This window comes from Lichenostomus cassidix, chromosome Z (assembly GCF_008360975.1).
Source record: "Lichenostomus cassidix isolate B80296 chromosome Z, HeHo_3.0, whole genome shotgun sequence".
NCBI classification, from domain to species: domain Eukaryota; kingdom Metazoa; phylum Chordata; class Aves; order Passeriformes; family Meliphagidae; genus Lichenostomus; species Lichenostomus cassidix.
This window is the reverse complement of record NC_139511.1, coordinates 55,872,602-55,890,665: the sequence shown is the minus strand read 5'-3', so window position 1 is coordinate 55,890,665 and position 18,064 is coordinate 55,872,602. Positions and strand designations below refer to the sequence as shown.

Here is an 18,064-nt window from a genome sequence, read left to right as displayed (position 1 = left end):
TTACCTCAGTGGGAGGGAGTTAATGAAAAAGACCATCAACTGATCACAGATACATTTAGCCTAGTCCAAACCAATGTTTCTTAAGCTCTTACTTGTATCCAAGTTCAACTATGGATGCAATCGATGACAGCAACAATCACCAGGGAAAGTGAAAAAACCATTACCTATTGACATTTGAGAGGTAATTTGAAACAATACCACTGAATTTCAAAAGAAAATCCAGTTCTGCTGATACTTACTCAATTTTACCTATGATGCCATCAGCAGCACAGCCACAGCTTTTGTATTAACAATACATGATGCTTCATTGTATGATATATACCCAGTCATTCTAGAACTAAACTACAATAGAACACTAGAATTAAACTACAATGGAACTATAGTCTCTGGAGCATAGAGTATGGGCCAAAAAAGACAGAAATAAATAGGAGATTATTGATGCCAACATGTGCATTGCACGAGAGCAAGGATAGATTCATGAACATAATACCATCAACATTCACAACATTTGTCTTGACACCAAGCAAAATATGTGTCATTTTGAGATTCACCTAATGAATGGAAAGTGGAAACTGCACTTGTGTATATTGGTAAAGGATGCGCTTGTATGAGAACCTCTTGTGATTCTGTATTTGTGGAACATTACTGTAGACATAAGTAATCGCTCTAGTATTTGTGCCTATAACTTTGCCAACATTACAGAATATATTTTTAGTTATTCAGCTCATACTGTATCCTATCAAAATTTTAGAGTCTAATTATACTCTGATCCAAGACTTGCAGCCTAGTCCCACTGGTATGAACCTCATGCTGGGAAAGAAATGGGTTACAACACGAGGACTTGAGCTGTTTGTTGAAAACAAATGCAACAAAATGGACAACAGACTCTGTTTACTGTCCATCATGATTTGGAAAAAATACATCACATGATGGAGTAGGTGAAGAAAGATGGAGAACACCAGTGGTGGTTCACCCTTTTTGGATGGTCACTATCAGCCATCAGAATTCTCAACAGAGTGCTTCACCCAGTTGTTATTTTGTTGATGGTAACTCTTTTGCTTTTTGTTCTAACAGTTGTATTGTATGTTAAGGTTTGGATGATTATGAAACAATTAGCCTGTTGGCTACCCCCACTAATACTAGACAACCACACACTCGAAATGTATTACATGATCTGCACAGTATAAAAGTGTGAAATATTTTCAAACTCTATTTGGATATTGTGAAGCTTGAATGATGAGTCATGGGTAGATTATATGGAAAGATGACTTGGGGTAAAATTAGAGGCAACTGAGAAGTTATATTCACATCCTAACAGAAGTTATAATGATACTGGAATTACAGGGTGAAGTGCAGTTGCTACTGCTGGATGGAATGTGGTGAGCATGACTGAAAGCTATTCCACAATGATTCCCCATACACACAGCCTGCAAACTCAAGTACCAGAAAAGGGGGATGAAAAGTGGGATGGAGTGAAGACACCATGACCAGGCACCGTTGAAATCTGTACGGGGAGGGGTACTTTCTAGCTGATAAACCTAGCACCTGTCCACCAGGGGAGATAGGACAAGATGTCTTGCTCTTGAACCAGCAACCGTGGTGAAATTGCTCTCCTTGGATGAACATGGTTCATTATCATCTAATTGTAATACTAATGCAGACCTCCATCCCAAAGCTCAGAATCACAGAATATTCTGAGTTGGAAGGGACCCACAAGGAACACCTAGTCCAGCTCTTAAATGAATGACCCGTACAGGAATCAAATACACAACCCTGGCATTACCAGTACTATGCTCTAACCAACTGAGTTAATCTTACCTCCAAGGTAAGATCACGCCTCACAGGGTATGCACTCTGAATCGTATTGATTGTATCTTTAAATGCAAATTGAGAGAATTTTACACCAATCAGTAGCAAAGGTACAGTAACTCAAGCTCCCAGTAAATATAACAGAATAGTCTAAAAGTAAGTCAAGAACGGTGAAAATTTAGGGAAGATTCCATCATAACTTCTGGGATCAGTCAACAGGCTAAACCTGTCTTCTTCCACAGATGGATGCCTGTTGGTAAAAACCTTACTCTGTGTGCACTGAATACTTTTATCAGGGATTAAATCTTGTCTGTATATTGGTCTCAATATGTTTTTGCAGTCAGAAGCTATCACTGGCAATTCTTAAATCTTAACCTGTCAATTTTGTCTTATCAATAAAGTGTTAGTCCATAGCTAGTGTGAGTCCTTCATGGGCACTGGCAGCCACTGGCAGTGGGTAACATACTCCAAAAAAGTGGGAAGACACACTGAGGGGTCTCTCTTTTGCTGTTGGTGTGTGTCCCTTAACAAGTCAGTCAAACCACCAGCAGGACTGCTTGGTGAAGGGTCCCTGTAATAGGGTGCTGATGGGCCAGTTGGGCACAAGGGTCTTAGCTTCCCTAGAGCACTGACAGACTAATCAAACACTAGGGGTTGAGGAAATTTTCCCTTTTCCTATGACATTTATAGACCTGATTTCATCTGAACTAGTAAACCTTTCTGCTCACTTCCGTTGCTCCAAAGCACAGAAGACACCTTGAACCAGTTAGCCTGAAGCCAGCACTGACAATACTAATTGGGAGATATTGAGTAACTTTTGAGCTTAGTTTAATGACTTCTGCATTGCTCCTCCATCTCTGAGGCATGCCCTATAATGGCCTGATACTCTGGCACAGTGCTAGAAGTCAACAGATTTTGTGCATTTATTCTTGTGCTGGTTTTCGCTGGAGTAGAATCAATTTTCTTCACAGTGCCTAGCCTGGGATACATTTTGGATTTATGATGAACACAGGGTTGCTAATACAGTGATGCTTTCGTTATTGTTGAGCAGGGCTTACACACAGCCAAGGCCTTTTCTGCTTTTCATACTAACACACTGGTGAGGGGACTGGGGGTGCCTGGGAGGCTGGGAGGAGACACAGCTGGGACAGGCACCCCAACTGACCAAAGGATTATTCCAGACCATGTAACGTCAGGCTCACTATACAAAGCTGAGGGCAAAAAGGAAAAAGGGGGAGACGTGTTTGGAATGATGGCATTTGTCTTCCCAAGGATCCATCATGCCTGATGGTGCCCTGCTTTCCTGGAGATAGCTGAACACCTGCCAATGGGAAGGGGTTAATTAATTCTTTGTTTTGCTTGTGCTTGTAGCTTTTGCTTTCCTTATTAAACTGACTATCTCAACTCCTGAGCTTTCTAACTTTTACCCTTCCAATTCTTTCCCTGATCCCACTGGTAGTGGAGTGAGCAAGCAGCTGTGCTTACTTGGTTGCTGGCTGGGGTTAAACCATTACAGAGGTCAAGACAATCTTCAGTACCTGCAGAGCCAGGAAATCAAGCCTGACCCAGAGTGAACTTACTCCTTGAGAGGCATTTCTATGCACTGTGCAGAAAAATCTAATCTCATGGAATCAATTATCTGGGTACAGTAATAATAAGTGCACAACACTGGACTGTGTTCAACACTGCACCAGAACAATCGATTCTCCCAGAATCCACAGGGCTGAGGGATGAACTAAAAAAGTTCTTGAGTAGCTCTGCAAGAATCACCTTTGATCTGGATAAGTTTAGCAGTGGCTATGTGCCATTCAGCCTAGTTTCATGTATCACGCTATATATTATTCCCAGTTCATTCCATATGAAGTATTTTCACCCATTACTCAGAATATCCCAGCCTTTTCTACCAAAGACAAATACAGAACTAATCCTATGGATAGCAAGGTCACTGTCATTCATTCTTCCTAAACATGGTTTGAGTAGAAGAGACTACCTTAAAGATAATCATTATCTGGTAGATATCATAATCTGGCAGATACTGGTACTGTTTGGTTACCCTCAAATGCCAGGTTTTGCCACAGGACAGCAGGAATCATATGAAACCAAGTAAAGTGCTCTATGTTGACTCCCAGGAAAACAACGAAAGTTTTGTTTTGTTTTTTGTTTTGTTTGTTTGGTTGGTTTGGTTTTTTAGGGGGGTTAATTTTTTGGTTTGACTTTTTTTCTTAATTTTGCAATAGTGGCTCTATATTCTAGATGAGAAAAACTCGGTAAATCACAGCCTACCACCAGGAATTATCTCATTTGGTGTTTTAAACTATTGGACCATCGGCAAGCCCAGTTTGGAGTCTATTCAGAAACTGCTTTAAAGGGCCTCTAGCAGGTCCTTATTCAGAAACTGCTTTAAAGGGCCTGTAGCAGGACCTTATTCTTTAAGCAACTTTGAGACCAGAGCTGTGCTCTGCCCTGCAAACTTGGAAGACAGACAAACTTTCACAGCATGTCAGCACTATATCCTTCAAAGACAGGAGCCAGACAGTCAGAGGGCAAGTGTTTCTTATGAATAAATTAATTTACTTATTCAGGAAAGCTGCTTGAATAATATTCCAAATATCTGAATGTATACATAATCTGTAGCCAAACAGTTATAGTAAGTATTTAAAACATACTAGGGAGCTTTATGAATACTAGGAATAAACCATTGAGGCGAGAAACCTGCTAAGGTTCTTTAAGCAATAATAATCATTAGCCTATCATTTAGAACAGTGTCACACAAAATCCAATTTTACTAATACAATTTATGCCTCAATTAGTAAGAAATAAAAGATTCATCTATGCAAATTAACACCTACTCATGAAACAGACTACCAACTAACCATGCTCATGAACAGAATCTTCAAGTATGGAATATTTCTACTGAACTAAGTGAAGTTAATGATCACATGATTTTAGCATAGATTTGACAGCTTTTATGTTGTGTCTTCTTAGCATGAATTCCTTCAATTTGCTGCACCTGTTTCTGAATTCATTTCAGTTTTGAGATTTGGGGATGTATAGCCATTACATGCTCTTACCCACAACTTAAAATAATTTGTGCAAGAAGCCCAGCCACCAACACTTACCAAGCACAGCTGACTTGCAGTAGATTCTGTTCCTACCCATATGTTGTGATGCATGTTCTATCAGCCTTTTTCTTTCTTATGGTCCAAGATACTGTAAAGGTCTTTTATTGTTACAAATCCGTTCTGCTCTTATATATCTGACTCATGTAGATTCTGACTCTTAGACCTCAAATAATTTGTAAACTGGGAAAAAATAAGGGGAAAATGCAGCTACCAACCTTTTACAAAGCAGAATATATCTCACTGTGAGACTCAGGTAAAGTTCTAACCTACTAGATAACCCTACCATACAAATACAAGGAAAAAACAGCTTTTGCTAGAAGACTTAATGTCCGTAATGGAAAAATTAATACTGCCTGCAGGGAAAGCCTGACAAATCAATAAAGGCTTTGAGTCTTTATAAAGATTACACACAGCATGGTAGTACCCTGTTCTTTAGAAAAATACATCCCATTTTTCCAGTAACACATCTGTCTTCATTCGAATGTGTTCTTAAGATGCTCTCTACAAATTACTTCTGTACCTGGTAAATACCTGATGAACATAAAATAGCTACTAGTAAAGATGGAAACAGAGAGAGGGGAAATCAAACAAACTACTGTAAACAGGTATTAGATTTTTCTCCAAACAGATGAATAGGGTTATGCATACAATTTTCCTCCTGCTTAAAAGCATATTTGTTCAAATATATGTATTATATATACTTGGGGGATACATGGAATATTTCTACAGCTGCACCAAAACTTCTCAGTTACTGGCATAGGGCCAAAAATTCAACATGAAATAGTATGAAAACTCACAGGTAAGAAATTATGGGCTAGAGGAGGGTTTGGGGTTTTTTTCCCTGTCTTTTTTTTTTTATAGTGTTAAAATACGAGGTGTGACTCCTTTTAGTGGTTCCTACAGCAACATAAGACTCTCTGACTTCAGTTTCCATATGAGTACATGTGATATCCTTCATTTTAACTTTTAAAACTACTATAGATTTGCTCTACACCAGAGTCACTGTACATATATTGTAATTATTAGAGTAGACTAATCAAAAAGTAACAATTAGCTCCCGCTACTTAATAAATTGCATAAGTTCTCACCAAGTTTCTTGCTTTTTTTGCATATCAAAACCCATACTTCAACATACTAGCATTCAAAGATTTCTGGCAGTATTTTCTACAGTCTTTTTATCCTAGAACATTAATTTGCAAGTTTCATTCTTGCCACACAAGCACTATACTATGTACTTCTAATAGAATTTTGAAGTACTTACCTTCCAACAGAAAAAAGTGCTTTACATGTGTAACTTGGTTTTCTACTCAAGTTTTCCAGGTCATATAGTACAATAACACCATCCGATCCACCAGATAACATGCTGAAAGTGTTAATAAAGCACAATAGTTAAAACACTCATAATCTCAATATACTCAGTATAATTGAGTGTTCAACAAGAAAACAAATACACAGTACCAAAACACTGTGAATTATTCATATACATTTTTACTAACTAAAGTAAATACTCACTATCGTCCCTCAACAGGTTCAATATCGAGGGTGTTGATGCCACTTCCGTGTATTCTTTCCACATCTCTATCCTTATTCAATTCCAAACTTAGAACCCTACCCGCAAAAAAGGAAGAGACAGAGACGAACAAGAACAGTTATCAAACGTTATTATGTAGCTCTGAACAGCTGAAACGCTAGTTCTGTGCTTCTTCAGTGCATTTAACTAATCCTTGCCATTTTTTTGCAAAACAACATGACATGGGGATAGAAAGATGTTTTGTGAAGTTGGCATAAAGAAATACATTGTTGTTTGGAAGGTAAGAGAGAAATAAATATGTAAAACATGCTCAAAGAAATAGCAAAACTGCATTTGGGGTCAACATATTGAGCAAAAAGTGGAATGCAATTTGCAAACACTGAGAAAAAGAAACATTAAGAAGCACTGTAACCACAACAAATATCAGCAACTTTGAAGCTGCAACTTTGAAGCTGCTTTGAAGCAGCCTTTCAAGCTCCATCCTGCTTGGAACTACAGACACCTAGTGGACAAATTCATTTAGTTCATCAAGTTTAAAGTATTTCCTTTGATGAAAAGAAGTTTGTATGTTACATTTTCTGCAACACTAAATAAAAACTAGGCAACCCCCAAAAATGAAGCTTCCACGTTTTCTGACCTGCAATTCTTACCTTGTATTTTTAAACATGCTAATATTACATAGTCAAAAAAGAGAGATTCTGCTTCTTTAAATCAGACTACCTGACACAAAATTTAGCCTTGCAAGACGATTAGAGCTTCCTACAGCACCATTCTGCACTAGCCACTAACAAAAAACTGCAACTAAGTAGGTAACCGAAAAGCTGTGAGGCAGAGAGCCCCTACTCAGCTTCAGCTCAAGTGGCAAAAAATCCTGATGTGAGCATCTTAGGCTGCTACATGCAAGTCCTCAACATCACATCTGTAGACAGTATGCTATAAAAGCAGCAAGTCATTTAAGCTCTCTTAAAATACGTGAAATATAAATATGCAAGAATTCACCTAGAGTAAGAATTCTGACATATACAGTATTCCCAATTTAAAACGTTTGAGCTCAAGATGGAATTTTAGGAATCAAGAAAGTCCCCTGTGGAAATGTTTTAAAACATGACTTCAAAATGCAGCTACAAATAAAATCCACTGAAGACTATACACTTTTTTTAAAGTTAAAATTAAAAAGTTTAGTAAGGGAAATGCTAAGCAGACAGTTGTCCAAGTGAGGTAAAGTTGGTCCAGTGTTCTACCGTTCTTAACACTGAATGCTACAGGAGTGCCGAGGGTACAGAGGGACATAATTTTGTTGTCGAAATGCACCCAGAAAGAGGCCTCCTGAACTACCAAAATTCATTTTAATTTTAAATATTCATTTTACAATGATATAGCCCCAATAAAGCCTTTAATTACCAACACAAATCCTCCTAATGGAGTTGTGTGAGTGAATGAACTGAGGTAGGCTTTATTGAATTTATCTTGAAATGCAGTTGCAAAGTAGATTCTCTAGTACTGAGCAAATATTATCGCATTATAACCTTTAGCAGGAATATTAAATGTCTATGTCGCCACCACTTCCCACAAGAACTGCTGGCTAGCAAATAAAACCCCTGCATCTGATTCTTCTTCAACCTGCCGAAAGGCTGGGTTTGGGAAAAGGAAGGACGAGCAGATGCAGGCACATGAGCATCTAAACACCTGTTTCTTCACAGGCGGAGCACAGCCCCTGGAGGAACCCCTCGGAGGAGCCGCGCCACCAGCAAGGGCAGGAGCAACGAGAGCAGGGAATGAGGCACATTTTACTACCCAGCGCACCCTCAGTCCAGGGCTAAGCACACCGCACACCAGCGCCAGGGCTGCTGCCTCACGCACGCCACCACAACCCCACGGGGCACTCAAGAGGCGGTGGGCGCGGGGAGCAGCTGGGGCGGCTCTGCGGCTCCTCCGCCCGGCCTCGCACACGGCGGGGCTGCCACAGCGCACCCCTCACGCCGCCCCAGCGCGGGCCGGGCCAGGAGAGGCTCCGCGGCAGGGCGGAGCCAGGGGCTGTCGCTCTGGAGCCTCCCCGCGCAAGGACACCCGCCCCGGCCCCGGTACCTCCGGGTGCGCTCGGCCCGGCGCAGCCGCGCGGGGTCGTCCAGCCCGGCCTGGCGAGCGGCCATGAGCCCCAACATGGCGGGAGCGCCCGGCCCGCTCCGCGCCGCGCCGCCATCTTGGCGCGGGCGCGGCCGGGATTGGCTCGGGGCGGGCCGACCCGCGCCAATGGGCAGCGGCGTTGCGGGCGCGCCCGGCGCCCATAGGCGGGATGGGCAGGGCTGGGCAGGGCGGTGCTGGCGCCGTCGGGCGGGACGGGCGGGACGGGCGGGCAGGCCGCTGGGCGCGGGTTCCGTGTCCGTGTCCCCGTGTCCCCGTGTCCCCGTGTCCCCGTGTCCCCGTGTCCCCGTGCCCGTGTCCCTGTGCCCGTTTCCCCGTGTCCCCGTGGGCGGCGGCACCGCGGCCTTGCCGGCGGGATCCCAGAATGAGCCGCGCCTGGCAAGCGCTCCGCGCTCTGCGGCTGCGGCTCGTGGGGCCCACCAAGGAGCTGGTGGGCACCGACCAGTTTGGCAACAAGTACTACCGGGTGCCCAAGCACGAGAACCGCGCAGGTACGCACCGGGGCCGTGCCAGCCGAGCAGGTGGGCGCGGGGAGCCGTGCCCTGCGCTCCTGCACGCTCCCCAGCCGGGCCCCGCTGTCCGCAGGCGGCGAGGCGGCTGGCCGGTGGCTGAGCGGTGAAGGGAAGGAAAGTGGCGCTGCCGAGAGAGTAGAGGGCGGGCGTTTCCCTGCATCGGGAAACACGTGCGGGTTTCTCGTTAGACTGGTGCCCTAATGCCAGAAAAACCCCGAAGTCACTCACTTGAGGGTTTCAGAGCGCGGACTGTATTAGGTAGGCAGCAATTATTTGCTCTTCTTGATAATTCGGAGCGTTTCTGCATATACTTTTAAAGGTTAGAGTCCAGAGGAGGGCAATGGAGTTGGGGAAGGGTCTGGAGCACAAGTGCTGTGAGGAGCAGCTGAGGGAGTTGGGGGTGTTTAGCCTGGAGAAAAGGAGGCTCAGAGTGACTTTATCACGCTCTACAACTGCCTGAAAGGAGGCTGCAGCCAGTGGTCGGCGTCCTGTCTCAGGCAGCCAATGACATGATAAGAGCAAATAGACTCAAGCTGCTCCAGGGGAGGTTAAGATTGGACATCAGGAAGAATTTCTTCACGGAAAGGGCTGTTAAACATTGGAACGGCCTCCACAGGAAACTGGTGCAGTCACCATTCCTGAAACTGTTTGCAAAACAACTGGGCATGGCACTTAGTGCTATGGTTTAGTTGACATGATGGTGTTTGGTTATAGATTGCACTTGATGATCTCAGATGTCTTTTCCAACCTAACTGACTCTCTCATTCTGTGAAATTAGTTCTTACATGTACGTTTATCCCACTCCTGCAGAAAAAATACTTTTCTAGGTTTGTACCTGTGTTCCAGGAATCTGGATGTCATTATTCTCTGTGGATGCCCTGCATATGCTGCACTATGTATAATTCATGGAAGGCAGGTTCCCTGGAGATGGCCAGGTGCACATCCTGTAATGTTTTACAGTCCTCTTTCCTCTCCCTGCCCAGGCTTGATTATCTGCTTGCTGTACTCCCCATCTTTTGTTTAACTGCATCAGCTAGAGCATCCTGAGGCTGTAGAGACCTTTTACTTAGTATTCTGCAGAACACAAAGAGAAGCAGAAAGTCTGAGACTGTGCAGTTACTTAATCAGCACACCTTCTCTTTAGAAACAGATAATGTCTGGTGGGGATATTTTGCCTTTAGTGCAGTTCCCCTGACCTGTTTTGCTGTGCAACTTCCTCAACAGCTGTCAGTGACTTAGGTAAGTGTCAAACAAGTATCTGGGAAGAAATTGTGAACACCCTTTCGTCAGCAGTGTGTTTGTCCTCAGGGTTAATATACTGCTGTAGTTAATATTCTTCCAGGTTTTCTTCATCTTGCTTTCACCTTCTGGTCTTCTCACTGCTGGGGTTCATGATGACTTTTGAGGAGTGTACAAAAGGCTTTGTCCTGTAGCAACAAAAACCAGTGAAAACTATGGTCAGAGTTCTTCTGCGTGATTGCTGCAGTGTCAGTCCCTGTTACCCAGTTAAGAATTACTTCTTCTATTAGAAATACTGGTAGCTTTTTTCTTGGTATTTGAATTTATGCTGACATGCCTTTCACAGTGAAAACCCACTGCTGCAACTTTAAGGTTTACCTCTGTGCATGGAACTGTAGTTGTGCGAGTAGGAGGACAGGAGAGGAGAGAACATAGCTATGGAACTCTGCAGGAGCACAGTATAAGAGACTTTTAAAGTTAGTAATGAATTAAAGTAGTCGTATCTAAGACCACATTGTGGTAGCCTTTGTGTTTCCCAATTTTTCTTCAGACAGACCAAGAATACTGAGAATTACACTTCAGAGCTTAACTTACTCTGATTTTGCTTTAGGCAGGGAGGGCTGCCTCTTAAATGATGTGCTCTAGCTGCAGTCCGTGAGAGAACCACTTATGTGCATCTCAAGGTTCTTGCATGTAAAGTCCATTTTACTGATACAGATGACAAAACGCAGATCTACTGAATTATCAGTATTCCTCTGGTTTTAGGTTTTTCTCTCTCAATCTTCTGCTTTTTTTAACTTTCTTTCACTTGATATGTTGAAAGTTCTGCACCACCAGCTTGCACTGACACAATGTTTTACTGCCACCAAAAGGAAGAGATCTTCTCTTTCCTCTATTTTCTATCTCACTGCTGATCACTTTTCACAGTCATGTATTTGATGTTGAAAATAGTTTTCTACTTCTAGAAAGTAGAAAACTTTAATAAAACTTTAATAAAACAAAGAAAACTTTAATAAAACAATAGAATAAAATGACTGATAAAGAATAAATTGCAAGCTGGAAATGGCACAGAAGTGGGAATGAAGAGGACAAACTGTTGTATAGCATAGGTTTCTGCAAGATACCTTGAAGGAAAATGAAAAGCTGGAACTTTTACAAAGTGTCTAATAATTCTTAATCATACTTACCTCAGTTTTTCTAATAGTTTACCATTAAACTTTTTGATTCCTCTGGTGTGACCCAGTCAAATGCATATTATCTGGGAAAAATTGTGTATTAAAAAGCAGAATTAGAAATCTGGCAAAAGGCTAATGTTTAATTCACTCTTCCTATTCTTCTCTTCCATCTTTGGCATCAAATTAAGAGCAGGCTTTTTACAATTCAGCTATACAAACTGAAATTTGAGATACTGAAAATAAGACCACAACTTCCATGTGATCATTCACAGTCAGTAATTCTTCCTTATTCTTTTTTTTTTTATTTAAGTGGAGAACAAGAGAGTTCATGTGGAAAATACTACTGCCATGATTTTGTGAAAATACAATTTGTGAAAATTCTGTTGATTTTCTGTATATGTGTCATTAAGCATGATTTCCACTAAGAAGAAAGTGGTGGTGATTTTTTTATGAAGGTGTTCAAATGTTGCTTTATGTTCTGTTGATTTGTTCTGTGTTCTATAGTGGTTGGTGGCACTCACTGTTAGACATACTTGACCATGAGATGTGGGTTTTAATGGTCATTAAGGAGAGAGGTAAATAAGTAGAATGAAAACAGCATCAGGCTTCAAAAAATTCAGAAAACGGATAGGAAATACCCTATGAACATCTTAAGAAGAATCAGTGAGAACTTACTTAGGACAACTCATAGCTGTACCTCTTCCAGTGGTTAAAGGAACAAGTACAAATTACCCTAATGTGGATAAAGACCAGAAGCATAGCAGTAAATTAACTGGGCTAAATAATAAGTTTTTAGTGACCACAAAAGAAAAAACAAACCCTCCATGAATCATGGTAACTGGTATGCATGCTGGAAAAATAGAGGGAAAAAGTAATATCTCCTAGGTAAATTCACAATGTAGTGAGTGAAAACTGATGTGAAATACTGGTTTGAGAAGATAGGTTCACATCAAAATTTTTTTCTGCTTGCACAATACTTCAGTGTTTTTAGACCTTTTTGTGTGCAAAATTTAAGAATATGGATTATGAATTTGCTATGCAGATGTATAGCATATAGCAGATGTATAGGTTAGAAAGGGTTGAAATAGTCTGAAATGCTGCCCTGTCAGATGCAGGGAACCCGCTGTCTGCCTGTTGAAGGCAGAGCTATTGAAAGTTGGATGAAGAACAATAAAGTGTTTTTATTACATTTACAGGTCAAACTGTGCAGGAGGAGCTGGGAAGTAGCTGTGAGTATCTCATGGCAAGTCACTTTCAAACTGTCATACAATTCAACTAGGGGACCAGCTGGGATCAAGACATACTTATTTATAAAGCAAGCATACAATGTATTGGTTAAAGGGTTCCAAGAACATGGATCTACACAACTGACAGATTTTCTGTAGTACAGCATGTATCAAAGTATTGTGCTGTTACAAATTTCATTTCTGTGACCTCTTAATTTTTATACCCATTTTCTTCCTCCATTTCCAGCGGAAAAACTGTCATCCACTTTCCTTACAAAATGGACTTCCTTGTGAATATTCTTTCAAATATTGTTCTAAGATATAGTTTTCCCTACCTTTGCTGTTTGGGGTTACTTGGATGTAGGAGATTCTATGTTTATTAAGTTTCCCCACCCACTGGTGACTCATTTCCACTGTAATTTGTGCCTTTACTTCTGTGGATGGCCATCCTTGTAGTGTCAGTATAGAAAATATGAGGTTTCATGTATTCCAGGGCAGGAGAGTATGCCAGTTCTCACCCAGGCTTGTGGCTGAGCAGAAAATTCATTCTGAGACCAGAGAAGTGATTATAGGTGGTTGCACCCACTGCCTTGGGTGGTGGTAACTAACTGGCTCTCACATTTTGGAACAGCATCCTGTGCTTGTCATGCTTCTGTACAACAGGGTCACACTTGGCATTTGTGAACTTTAATAACTTTGTGAAGGAGTTTGAAGTTATGGATGGCAAAGGTAATAGAAATTGAGGAAGGTCTATAGAAGTTAAAATGTACACAGAAAATTGTGACGGTCAGTTTTTAAAAGAAACTAGGAATTTAAAAGTGCTGGGAAAGCAATACTTTCTTTTTAAGTGTTGGACAGCATTATTTGTTGTACGTTAGGAAGATCTGTAGCATGCATAATTCATAGCTCACCCAGTGTCCTGACCATATAGAGACCAGTGCAGCCCTGGAAAGAAAATGAGTTGTAGAGAAAACCGGTGAGTTGTGTGCAGGTTTCACTGCAAGGTCACTGCAGTGTGTCTGCACTGTGCTTTGCTGTCTGTCCTATGGGTTTAGGGAGGACTGAGTAGCTCTAGTGCAGTGCTGGGCCTGATGTGCTTGATCCCGTTGTGCTGGATCAAATATTGCAGAAAACAAGTGTAAAACAGGTCTTGCTTTCTCTCGCTTGACTTAGACAGGATAGGTCTATCACGACAGGCTGGGCTTTGTTTCATACCAGCCCAGAGATCCCACCTTAAGCTGGAGGTGAGAGCAAATAGTGTAGGTAGTGTCTATGCCACCTTCTGCTTCAATTAAAAGCTGACACCTTTCTCTGTCCTGGTCTTTGGCAGGGGTTTGGAACAGAAATAATGGAGTATATGATACAAAGAACTCCTGTTTCTTTTTTGTCAGTTGTGAACTGTGCTCTTTTACCCTCAGTCTGTGGTCCAGGACACTCTTGGAAGCTGAGTAGGGAGTAGTGAGAGTGGGTCAATGTATACAAGTGTTTGATGTTGAGTTTCCTTACACCTCCATCATCTGTGATTCAGAGAGTTTACTTCAGATTAAATTTTGTCTGTTTTCCAGGGCTGAGTGTCTGTAATATAGACTTTGGAGATCTGAAAGACGTAAAAAATTGTTAGGTATATGCTGCAGGTGTGGCTTTCACTGTGCCATGGCACCTAATATGCTGTTACTTTTTGAAATGTTTTATAAATAAGGATTTCTTCTTAAAAAAAGCAAGTTATGCTCACAAAAACTGCTTTGAGATCCAAATCAACATGTGGTACATAAAGGCAACACAGGATTAACCACAGAACTACACTTGTTTTGATTCAAGTCACTACAGCAGATGTAGTCTCACCAATATCCTGAGCTCTTGGATGTCCAGGTTAAACTCAAAATGTAGTAACTGTACCCTGAGACCATCTTTACCTTTTTTGTCATCACAGGAAACTTACCTTGCACTCCTGATTTTGACATTCCTGATTGTGTTCTTAGAAGGAGAGCCAGCAACTTGAACAGGTTTTGTTGTGATGCAGGGAATCATTATGGAGGTTAAAGAAGTGTCAATGATGTGCAAGTGCTAATTTTAGCATATGCTTTACCTTCATTCAACATGTTCTAATGAGTAATAGCAAAAAGATATGAGTTTGCCTAGAGTATTGTAATTCTTCTGGCTAAATATAGAAAGGATTGGCATTTTGGAGAGAAGGGAAGATAGATGTAAAATAATGCTGTTTTGGTCTGGTTGTCTGATTTCTCTTGAAAGAGTCAAAGTGAATGTTTAAAGTCCCTAGACTGTAAGAATAAGTAGTCATTAGATTCAGTAAAGAAAATAATGGCTAGAAATAGAAGTGCAGTGAAAAATTTGAGTGCCAATATAGTGGGGAAAGATCCTAAGAAAGGCTCTAACTGTACTGTCAACAGGAATGTGGGAGAATTCAAAATTAGAATAGTTAATTTTCTGAAAACATGAAACTTGAGACAAGGTACATTGTTTAATGTTTATCAAGAGCTTTTCTTTCAAGTAGGGATAAAACTATCATCTTAAAAGTCAGGTCAGACCTTCAACAACATAGTAGGATAGGCTTATTTGAATATAAGGATGGTTCTGTACTTTATGACATTCTGAAAGTGGTGGGCTTTTACAAGATCACCCTAAAAGATGGCCGTGATAAAATAGTACAACTACACCAAGCTTGTCATGAGAGGAACATCCAGCATAACTCATTAATTCTGAGATGACTCTTCAGTTGGTTGTAATAAAAGACAGGAAATAGATGATTGAGTAGTAGCTATTGATGACTCATTTCAGTATCTTGGACAAGTATTTCACTAAACAGACTAGATTTATCTATATAAGTAATTTATTTTTCTTATTATATAACATACTGCCAGGGCATTGCCATAGCTTTGGTACATGATTAATTGTTCTTGCAGTAGAACATGGAGTGATACTTAGAATGTTCATATACTTTTAATTGAAAAACAAAGTCCTCATACAGTTTATGTATTTATTGCAACCAAATATATCTTGCTGAAAATAGCTGATTCCATTTTCCCTTGAAAATAATTTATAAAGACTCTTAATAACCAATTTATTTTACAAATGCGGGAAGATAAGAGGCCCTAAATACTTTAATCTGGTATATAATTTTTTTTTCAAAAGGCTGATTTGTGAGCAGCTTATATTAAAATTTTTCGATGTTGTCATTTTTTCTCTTATATATTATAAAGTTAAAATGAGCACTGTAAAGTACCAGCATATGCCAGTTTTTCTAATAACAATAGGTCATCATCAAGAGGTCAGTTTATTTCAAAGATTATGTAGAGTGTTAAAAGCATGGCTTAAGTTTTAAGGTTCCCTTTATGGCAACAGCAGACTCGAGTTTGACTTGATTTGGACCTTCAGCTTACCAGGAACTGATGGAAAAAGCCCGAAGCATTCTGTAGGTTTTTGTATGTTGCACAAGCTCTGCATTAGGGGCCATGTTTGGCCTGAGCTTCTGATGCTAGGAGCTTTAAGCTAAAGTTTCCCAGTACTCTTACTAAATACCATCTAGAAATACATGGGGCATTGCCAAGTTTCAGTTGTAAATTTTGTTGCTTATAATTGAATGCAAGTACTGACTTCTGTGGTAAACATTTTCTTCACATGAAATTCCCATTCATATTTGTATAAGCATGTATCTTATGCAATAAATTCTCAACAAACCAGAAATGCATAAATAAAAAAGAATCTGTATAAGGAAAAGCACTAAATATTCAGTTGCAATACATATCTAAGTTGTCCTAAATCTGATGGAATCCAGTCTTCAGTAGAAGTATGTACACGTTTTAATGAAAGTTAGGAAGATTTAAGGTTCAGTTGAGATTAAGGGGATCCTCTGTGGTAGTTGTAATAGCTCCTTGTTTTCTGTTTTGCCTAGTGGCCTGTCATCTTCCTGTGCATCAGAAGTTGAGTAGAATTTCTACTTTCCTTCAAAATATTTTGTAAAATACAGTTTTTTATTGAAGACTAGATTGAAACACTCCTGTAATGCTTTATGATGAATAGGAGAGGGGTGGAAGGAGCAACAAATCTTAAAAGCGTATCTTCAGAGATAAAAGTTACGGTTTTCTTTTGACTCTGAATGTTAACTTCCTCACTAATAGGACTGAAGTCTGAGGAAGAGATTTCTGAATAAACTGATTCTGATTGTATAAAGCATTTGTAAGCTGATTATGGAGAATTGCAGATAATTGTACGTAACATTACTGAACATAGAAAGTAGTTTTGTGAGCTAGTTTTTCAAGTGTTGGTGGAAAGTTAATAAATTTTAGTTTTACATGTCTAATGTTAAGATACTAATGAAACACAGAATTTGAATATTGATTCATGAATAGCAAACCACAGATCAGAAGATGTAATTTTCTTGGTTGTGGAAATTGGTCTATGGAGAAAGTGTGAGGGGTTTTTTTCCCCAAGTACCCACTCTCACACCGCTACAATACCTGGTAGTTAGAGGTTTGTCCACGTGGTGGCAACGTTGTTTCAGGAGCAGCAAGTACTGACAGCTCACTGAGTATTCCTTTCTGGAGAGGTCATAGAATGCAGAAACATATTTCTAAAATAATTGTGTGTATGTGTGTATGTTTACACAGAAATAAAACTTGCAATGCAGAATGCCAGTTTCTACAACAGTAATTCTGGAATGACAGCATAATTTTTCAATCTGGGTTATACTTTATGTAGCAAATCAATTGCACTTTAAAGAGCTCATTGCAGATTATAAAAGCATTACTATTTGAAAAATCCATGTTTGTTTGCAGTGATATAGAATTATAACAGTATGAAATAGACTTCAGAGTTCATTTAGTATAAGCTTTGACCAACACCAGCATTTAGTTGATTAACACCAGTCAACTGAACCACAGCACTAGTGCCATGTCCAGTTGTTTCATGAACAATTCTAGGGATGGTGATTCTACCACCTCCTGGGCAGACCATTCCAATGTTTAATAACCCTTTCTGTGAAGAAATTCTTCCTGATGTCCAACCTGAACCTTTCCTGGTGCAGCTTGAGGCCATTTTCCCTTGTCCAGCCATAGGTTGCCTGGGGAAAGAGACCAGCCCCCACCTGGCTACGGCCTCCTTTCAGGTAGTTGTAGAGAGTGATAAGATCTCCCCTGAGCCTCCTTTTCTCCAGGATAAACACCCCAACTCCCTCAGCTGCTCCTCACAGCACTTGTGCTCCAGACCCTTCCCCAGCTCCATTGCCCTTCTCTGGACTCACTGCAGCACCTCAGTAGCCTTATTGGAATGAGGGGCCCAGAGCTGGACACAG

At 40.7% G+C, this 18,064-nt stretch overlaps 2 protein-coding genes across 2 annotated transcripts in view; one reads left to right on the top strand and one right to left on the bottom strand.

Moving 5' to 3' along the window:
• ERCC8 (ERCC excision repair 8, CSA ubiquitin ligase complex subunit) overlaps nucleotides 1–8,694 on the bottom strand; it is a 29,275-nt gene extending 20,581 nt beyond the window's left edge. The window contains exons 1-3 of the mRNA XM_085043729.1: nucleotides 8,548–8,694; nucleotides 6,444–6,539; nucleotides 6,193–6,294 (exon numbers count right to left, since the gene is read on the bottom strand). Coding sequence (XP_084899855.1) covers nucleotides 6,193–6,294; nucleotides 6,444–6,539; nucleotides 8,548–8,624 — 275 coding nt within the window. The 5' untranslated portion in view covers nucleotides 8,625–8,694. The remainder of the gene's footprint in view (nucleotides 1–6,192; nucleotides 6,295–6,443; nucleotides 6,540–8,547) is intronic.
• Nucleotides 8,695–8,903: 209 nt separating this feature from the next.
• Nucleotides 8,904–18,064, top strand: part of NDUFAF2 (NADH:ubiquinone oxidoreductase complex assembly factor 2) — a 60,888-nt gene continuing 51,727 nt past the window's right edge. Inside the window, exon 1 of the mRNA XM_085042260.1 lies at nucleotides 8,904–9,095. Coding sequence (XP_084898386.1) covers nucleotides 8,969–9,095 — 127 coding nt within the window. The 5' untranslated portion in view covers nucleotides 8,904–8,968. The remainder of the gene's footprint in view (nucleotides 9,096–18,064) is intronic.